The sequence below is a fragment of the Aplidium turbinatum genome, chromosome 1 (genome assembly GCF_918807975.1).
Source record: "Aplidium turbinatum chromosome 1, kaAplTurb1.1, whole genome shotgun sequence".
Classification (NCBI taxonomy): Eukaryota; Metazoa; Chordata; class Ascidiacea; order Aplousobranchia; family Polyclinidae; genus Aplidium; species Aplidium turbinatum.
The window spans coordinates 5,010,432-5,019,251 of record NC_137472.1 but is presented as its reverse complement, the minus strand read 5'-3'; the positions used below and the strand labels follow the sequence as shown (position 1 = coordinate 5,019,251).

The 8,820-nt window shown below is 36.7% G+C and overlaps 1 protein-coding gene and 1 non-coding gene across 3 annotated transcripts; one reads left to right on the top strand and one right to left on the bottom strand.

The window, feature by feature from the left end:
• Window positions 1-2,618: 2,618 nt before the first annotated feature.
• LOC145777249 (uncharacterized) lies at window positions 2,619-6,988 on the bottom strand. 2 transcript variants are annotated; one of them, XM_082588596.1, is made up of 2 exons: window positions 6,546-6,988; window positions 2,619-5,480 (listed from the first exon to the last, which is right to left on the bottom strand). In XM_082588596.1, the coding sequence occupies exons 1-2, from the start codon at window positions 6,948-6,950 to the stop codon at window positions 5,466-5,468; spliced, it is 420 nt and encodes a 139-aa protein (XP_082444722.1). In that variant the 5' UTR covers window positions 6,951-6,988; the 3' UTR covers window positions 2,619-5,465. The 2 variants fall into 2 exon arrangements, with proteins under 2 accessions (XP_082444722.1, XP_082444713.1); XM_082588587.1 differs by lacking the exon at window positions 2,619-5,480 and adding an exon at window positions 6,115-6,247.
• Window positions 6,989-8,277: 1,289 nt separating this feature from the next.
• Window positions 8,278-8,352, top strand: Trnat-cgu (transfer RNA threonine (anticodon CGU)). Its single transcript has one exon. It is a non-coding gene; the product is annotated as a tRNA-Thr (tRNA).
• The last annotated feature ends 468 nt before the right edge of the window (window positions 8,353-8,820 follow it).

Sequence of the window (8,820 nt, the reverse complement as noted above, 5' to 3'; positions counted from 1 at the left end):
TTTGAAATTGCTTATGAAAATACAGATATAGCCTACAAATGTATCTTAAACTGTTCAACAAAAATTTAAAAATACACGTAAACAATTTACTATAATCTTAACTAGCTTCAATATAAAAAATAAATAAACAACTTTCTAATAATAAACTAATTATGATCTGAATTTCCACCAAGTAGGATCCTATGAGCCGGCCTCATAGGATCAGCACACAAGGTGGCTCATAGGTTCCAACTCTCCATATTAACAAGTTCACATATATTGACTCTAAACTATTAACTTTAATACTGCACTTCTTTCATTATTCTTTTAAAAAGGTCACTACTTGTCACCAAATTAAACCATTTGAATATCTGTTGAAAAACTAGGAAGTTACAGTAAAATTTCCGAACCCCTCAAAATTTACTTTTTCAACATAAAAACAAAGAAACTCTTCTTTCGCTTTGAATTCTCACAGGAGATTGTCCTGGAAATGGTGGAAAGTGCATTAAAGCATGAAGAAAAGATTTCGAATGAAACTGAGTGGCAAAACATTTTATTTAAAAAAATAAAGGGGTGGATCATAGGACCCAATATGCTCATAGGCCCCGACCTTCCCCTACAAGGCAAACGAACAAAAGGACGACGAAAAATGAAATATTTTGACAATATCAAGCAAATTACAGGAATAAAAAGCATGCCAAAAGCACTAATAAAAACAAAAGACAGGACAAAATGGAGGCAGTTCATCAAGGAGATCACAGCTGATCAAACATGATCAATCTGTTGAAAAGGAAGAATGAGAAGGAAGAACCGAGAAGCAAATGCTGATACATTTATCGGATATATTCCTTTAAAAAGGATACGTTAAACCGATAATTTTACTTAACATTAGATAGGATATGGTTTGGAATATCAGACTTTGAATCAATAAAACGATTGATACGTTTAAGCGATATGCGCTTAACCGATATCTTGTGTACTCCATAAATGTAACATGGGAAATCTTAACTTGACAGAATGCTACAGATAAAAAAGTTAAATTTCCAAACCTAATTGTTGTAATGTTTGAGAGAGTACGTTTTCGAGTTTGTTTTTGAAACACTTCATCAAATTATTTCCAGTTCTGCCAGAGTAGTACTCACACACATAAACCTACGTGACAGGTTTCATTTGATAACGTTTGCCAGTTCAATTGCTGTGCATTAGTTTACAGTATGCGTGTAAGCTCCATGAATAAAATTATGTGCCGTGAATAAAAGTTTGTAGGCCTACCACGAATTAAAGTATATACCGTAAATGAAAGTAGGAAAAGTCCTTCCTCTATTTCCTTCAACCTTGCTTGTCTCAATTTAATTGAACTTCTCTGTCATATTTGAAATAGCTCATGAAATCAATGCCACCTCCAACACTCTGACTTGGCTATGCTCTTGCTGCTTATTTCATATGCGTTATCGTAACCTTGTTACTTGCAGTTACATGTTGAGCGAACAGACAAAATAAAACGATTGCTCTGACTACTTTAAACCAAGAAAACACAGCAAGGACTTCAGTTACAACTCAATGCTATGTTTGAAAATATCAACAATGGTGGTATCGATCCAATATACAGGTTATTGTCACTTACCTCAAAGCGGTGCAAGGAGAGTGAAAAAAATGACTCAAAACTGTAGCCTATACCTGTTGAAAAACTCCATCGTGCAGAAAAAAACAATGGCTCAAACCTGTGTACCTGTTGAAGTACTAAATGGGAATTTATAAGTCAATTGCTTTATGTAGCTAACTGCTCTTGGCTGATGCTGAGCTGCGTCGGAGTCTGCCTCGCTTTCTGACCTAGTCTTATTCTGAAACGATCCCTGTTCCATATCTAGAAAGCTAAAACCTCAATTGCTAAGGTAACAGGGATCAGTTGTCAGTAGATGTTACAGAAAATATATTTCGCACTTATTCAGTGCATCGTCAGTTCTCTTTATGTTTATTCTGCTAGAACTCTACATACTGTAGCTTTGGTTATACAATAAATACTATTAACACCACAAAAAATGCTCAATGTCATGGAAGTAACTTTGTTTGGTTGTATATGTTCTACATTAATAGTCAATCTATTCACAATCTCAACAAAAGTTTATTTTTTCATTCTCTTCATACTAAAGCAAAACCAGTCAAACGAGTCTACAAACTAACAACTCAAGTTTTTGCATATGAATTTGATCTCAAAACAACAGTGTTCTTAACTGCCATTGCAAAAAATAAAACGTGCCTTGACTCTCTATCAGGCACGTTACACCAGGTGCTAGTAATACCAAGAAAAAATAAATTCTAAAATTGTTTGATCGCTGTCGTTTAAACGTTTGTGCTCGAAAGTCCATTACTTTACCACTCCCGGTTGGCAATCATCATCGTTATTATCATCATCATCATGAACATAACATCATCATCATCGATATTTACCAGGATTATACGATTACACAACAAAAAGATATTTTTTATAACAAGGATTAGAGTTTTGAGTTTCTCTTTTCATCCTCGGTTTCAATAAACTATTAACTTTCATGGGTTAGAAGTTAAATGGGGAAAAATGGTTGAGGTCTTTGCCTGAGACTAAAAACTTGCAGCTTGATGTTGTACATTGTGTGCTGGCAAGGAATTGGTTAGAATTGAATTGCATAATTTTGCTGATGCAGTTCTTGCAGCCAAGCGAAGTGTCTCGCTTCATGGTGTAGTTTCTTCTTGAAAAGTTTGTAAAACACAATGCTTTGCCTAAGGTGCTTGTTTAGAAGTCGTCTTGACTCCTCAATTCGCTGGATACTCGGATCTCCACAGGCTGTAGGAAGCTGTTGCTGGGGCCAAATTTTTAAAGATAATTTGCGGTGGAGGTTTTTGCAATTCTCTGTCATGCTCCTATCGGGTTCAGAAAGTTTTTTTCTCCTTTGTAGCAGAAGCCACCCTCGAAGAATTCGAATTACTAACATACCCTTTGGAGATCGAACAAATTGTTATCAACAATCATCCGATGACTGCTCTCCCGTCGTCACCTGATGATATGGCTACTACTACAGTAGCCACTTCAAATGTTACACTTACTGGTTTAGTTGTTGAAGAAGGAAATCAGGCGACCTTTCTAAAGTTGACCTTTATTGTCGTTCTTGGAAAAAGGCGTTGCATTTGGAAAACAAATTTTTAAAACAGTGAGCATGGAAATATCTGCCATTACTTCAAAATCGAGAAATCCATTTTTCAGGCAGAATAAGAAAAATACTTTTATCTAAAAAAAGTTTAAATCATTTAGTATATAGACGATGAAAACCTTAGACTTAGACAAAATTCTGAGCTTTCCGAAGATGAACGTGAAACAGCGAAAGAGCATTGCAAAGGTCTTGTATTGCCATTGAAATTCATATCTAGTCGAATATGTTTCCAAAGAGATTGCTAACCTTCGTCCGGCTGTCTTGATTTGGGGCCCAAACATCTCATTCGACGTTAGTTCGACTCTCGGGGTGTTCGCTTGAACAACGCATTTCAGGACTGCTCTCCATTCAGCGGCACCTAATGGATGGAATAATTCCCCGGCAACAACATTTCAACAACAAACGGAAACTTCACTCTGCTAATCTCGGCGACAGGGCCTGTGTCAGTGGTTTAAAGCCTTCACACGTACGCAAAAATATCAGTACCAAGAATCACTTATCAGAGGCTTTGTCAGTCCGAGGATAAAGATGCAGAAGGCTACCACATACAGGCAAGTGAAACTTAATGATTATCACTGTAATATAAAAACAAATTATGCTTTTGATGTGTTTTCACAGCAAAACGAAATATCATCAATTTACTTCAGATAAAACTAACAGAAAAGTCGTAGATGCCATTGCACACTTTTAAAAAGCTAAAAACAACTTCGAGATCTCAATTCACGTGCAACGAATTTGAAAACCTTTCTACGTCCAATGTCAGTAGTTTCCTGTGTGAGTTAGAGTCATAGCATGAAAAAGCTACTACGTCTATTCTTCACTTCAACTTCCTTCAAAACAACTTTCGTTATTGTGATCAAACAAACAGCTTCGTTCAACAACTCCATGCACGCACGAAACGTTGTTGTTTTTTTTCGTTTATTTTTCTTAGCTCCTCTGTTTTCCATTACGATCAACCACTGTTGGGAGTGAAGACAATTACTTTCATACTGTCCCCCTGCAAGTAACATCAAGTAAAATGTGAAAGTGAAACGCAAACGCTCGGAATTCGACTCAAAATGTTTACATTGCACAGAACTGTTTCAGACAGAGTCTTCTAGAGCTCAACAACTCCTGTGTCGACAGTTAATAACATTTTGCTTTACTCCTTTTAAGCACTGAGGGCAACACATTTATTACTTGAGTGGCTTCAATATAAAAAAGCATCTTTGACCCTCAGTTGAGGGGAACTGAAGCTGAATCGTTTCTTCAACCCTAAATTGCTTGCTTCTATAAATGGGTGCAACATCCATAATGTCGACCAGTTATGGAGTTGCTGGGTTGACGGTCTTTTCACAGCATGATATGCTTAATTGACAAATGCACTAACGTTTCAAACGAAAAATATCGTTTTTTCGTCGTTTTTTAGTAATAATCCTCATGGCCACCTAAAGATACGGCCTGATTTGTCACACTTTGCAGACATTTCAAGGTTTTTTTAACTTTGGACCAACGTTTAAATAAATTTATCTAAAAATTAGATTTTTACGGTTTCTTTATTCTTTTCCCCAGATGACACAATAGGTTTTAATATCCTCACATGTTGAAAAACAAAGAAAATTTGATTTTGTAGATTTTAGTCAGACTGTTAATTTTCAATAACAGTCTAATTTTGCGTTTTTCAACTTACTTTTTCTCATTTTCTACTGCTTCCCCAAGGCAACAAAAAAGTTTTTTGTCATTAGGAAACCGCAAAAAGTAAAAACATCTCAAAAAATGTCAGTAGCTGTAGTCAAAATGTGACAAATCAGGCCGCATCTCCAGGTGGCCATGTAATGATAATGTTCTGGTTCTATGTATTGTCACTCCACAATTGCTGAGATGTTTTTCCACAGGGCTCATTTTTAATTCATATCAGGTTTACGATGTCATCACATTGTCACTCGATTCATCTTCACTGCGTTATGCAAGAAAGAACAAAATAGGTAGCGTTTTTAAAGTCTTCTGTATTATATGATTAGACCTGGAATCAATTTATAACAGGTTTGTGAACCGTGCCAAATTGCTTTCAACTTAATAACTTATTTTGGTCAAATACTCAGTCATGGTGTGGTGCTGTATGCCAGAACAATAGATGGTATGTTCTTAACAGATTGAAAACGAATATTGTATACTTGAAAAGTTATCGATTTGTTCCGTGATAAGGAGCTATGTTACGTCAGTTACGTCATAACCAGGAAATTAACAGATTTGACAACAACTACATTGACAATTATCTATTCTAAGTGATAGAAACGGTCATTTCATATTCCAGTTGTGACTTCACGTTACGGATATCTGAAATATAAAAGTGCTTTAGAACTTAGCCAATGATATAACACAAGTGAATAGTTCTATAGGCTAGCTTACATACTACAGAAACCGAATGGTCATAAACAGCGCCGTTAATAATTTAGGCCCGGTACCAATGCTGGTGAAAGTGATCTCGTGCTCCGTTGCTAAGTGTCATGAAGAAGTTTGACTAAGTTGCGGCACTAAAGAGATTACGGTGACCAGTCCCTTCCTCTTGGCCGCTTTTCCTTCATCAACTACTCCCACCCAATATATTACACCCTGGGTCGAATTGAGGAGTGATTTATCAACAACCAGCTTAAGCCGGGAGTCGAACCAGATTCACATGATGAAAAACCTTCTCTTACTTTTGTTTAAAACGTAAAATAAAATATAATTGTACACAGTCGCCGCTAGTTAGAAAACGCTGTTTATCTGATGATATCAAGATGGTCACTTTGATGCCATTTAACAACAAACAGCTACATTTCGGTAAGACGACTGAAGATATGCTTGACGGTGGCAAGTTGTCGGCGATAACTAGAGCATCAAGCCTCAAACAAAATAGGCTAATTCACTAATTCACATGATGAAAAACCTTCTCTTACTTTTGTTTAAAACGTAAAATTACATATAATTGTGCGCAGCCGCTGCGGGTTAAAAGGTTTCTAACCGATGATATCAAGGTTTTCACTTTGATGCATTGAACACACAGCTTCATCTCGGTAAGACGACTGAAGATATGCTTGACGGTGGCAAGTTGTCGGCGATAACTAAAGCATCAAGCCTCTAACAAAATAACTTTTAAAAACATCTCAAGGAATAATAAATTGCCGGCAAAAAAGTTGGTTTTCAACCAAAAATGGTTGTCTCTAATCACATTCGAAGCAAAATATCCCATTAGAGATTTAAAGAACATACAGTACATGCTTCCTGTTCATATTTCCATTGAAATTATTTTGGATTCAGATCCACAGATACTCCATGGACTCCATGTCAGTAGCCTACCACTATTTTTATGGACAAATAAAATAATCATTTTAAATAAGTAGAGATTTTATTTCCACTTACATCTTGTTTCTTTAGCGTCTCCAAGAGTCGCAATATGGCAGCTAAGGACGGACGGGAGGACCTCAGAGAAATGTCGACCATTCTCGGGACACCGGTAAAAGATTGATCGAGTCGCGGGGTTTCGACATCAGTATTGTCGCCAATGTTTTCTTCATCGCTTGGATCCCAACGTTTGCCACCAGGAGACAGCGACAGAGACCAGTGCTGCTTTTTGTCTAAAGGTTTGTGAGGCAAGTCAAACCACATGGCATTGACTTTTTTCATATCTTCATTTTTTAAATTTTCAAGTTTAAACTCTTTCAGTTTTGCAACTTCGTCACGCATGAATGACGTCGGCATCGCAACAACTCGACATTGGATTTGCATCAAACAAATCACAATGAATGCAAACTGCAGTAACAACATATTGAAACCTGCCTATAAATCTTCCACTTGACCTTCGAATAAACTTCTGTCCAAAAACATGTTTTTAGTTAAATTAGGTTTTGAAGATTTTTTTTATAATTTGAAAATATTTAACAAGAAATGTTTATTAATTTTGATTGCAATAAATAATTTTGAAACTTTTAGATATGTCAAAACCTTAGGCAGCATTCACAGAGTCTGTATAGTCTTTCAGAGTCTCATCACTCTATATGAAGACATACAGGTTCAACACAGCCAAGTACAGCGCTACCCTGAATCTATTCTCTCAATACGTCATCAAACCTCGTCATAATGTGATGACGTACCACGATCAACCAACATAGCAATAATTGTCCATCTATGTTTTATTCCCTCAAATGAATCTATTCCTTCAATACGTCGATTTATTATGGCAGCCGATTTATAGCAAGAATAAACAACGATTGACACGTGTTTCGCCCATGAGGCTGGGCTTATCAGTATCGCACCGTATTCTTCCCACAAGGTATTCGACCGCCGCTTTACATTCTGTTACTTTTTACCATAATATAGTTTCGGGAGAGAGTTTTCTTTCTTGTACCATAGACAGGCAAGACACAACAATACAATAGGGTTGAGCATTACAACAATATATTTTACATATTTACAAATAGTTTTAACAGTCGAACGTTTTCGGCTTAACCTAAGCCCTCATCAGGAATCTGAAAATATTAATGAAATGCAATCAATTTCAACTTCTTGAAGGTATTTTCTGATTCCTGATGAGGGCTTAAGTTAAGCCGAAAACGTTCGACTGTTAAAACTATTTGTAAATATGTAAAATACATGGTTGTTATGCTCAACCCTATTGTATTTTTATGACAACGTCACAAATTTTTACAGCTTTGTGGCAGTTTCTGATAGTCTAGAATGCGTAAATTGGACCTCCAAAACAATGAAAAATCTCGCCAATTTTTTAAATTACATTATGAGAAGCATGACCAACAAAAGACTACTTGACTACATGAAAGTTGAATCTCTATTGACTATAACAAAGCTACACCCAATTGCAGTAGCAATGAAATCAAAAATTTTAAAACTGTTCGGCCACACCAGTTAGCAGTAGAGCAAAATACGGAGTCAGCCAAATCTAAATGGAAGGTAAAGTTAACGGAAAGTGAAAATGAGGCAGACCACCAAGACGATGGCATGACAACATCCAGGCATGGACCGAACTCAATTTGACGACACTGGGCGAGCTAGATAAAAACTGTGACTCGTAGAAACAGACAACCCATGTTGATGCTCAACTGCTTCTAGCGGAGATGGCGATTGAACATAATCACACGCCGACGCTATAGCTCAGTGGTAGAGCACTGCTCTCGTAAACCAGGGGTCGTGAGTTCAATTCTCACTGGTGGCGATTGAATACGAAGTTTCTTTAACTTCCAAACTAAACCTTCTAAACCAGGGGTCGTGAGTTCAATTCTCACTGGTGGCGATTGAATACGAAGTTTCTTTAACTTCCAAATTGAACCTTCTAAACCAGGGGTCGTGAGTTCAATTCTCACTGGTGGCGATTGAATACAAAGTTTCTTTAACTTCCAAACTAAACCTTCTAAACCAGGGGTCGTGAGTTCAATTCTTACTGGTGGCGATTGAATACGAAGATTTTTAAGTTCCAAACTAAACCTTCTGGAAACAAAATCAAAACGTCATCTTGCGTGAAATATATTAAATGTAATCATGCTTGTTGCACGGCGGATAGAAATAATTCTCCATATCAACACAGGTGTAACCAGCCTGCATGTTTGTACCTTGAATTCAGAATCCTCTGCTTACCTTGTAAAACAACAAGTTTGTACTCATTTAAATAGAGAAGGATCGTTAT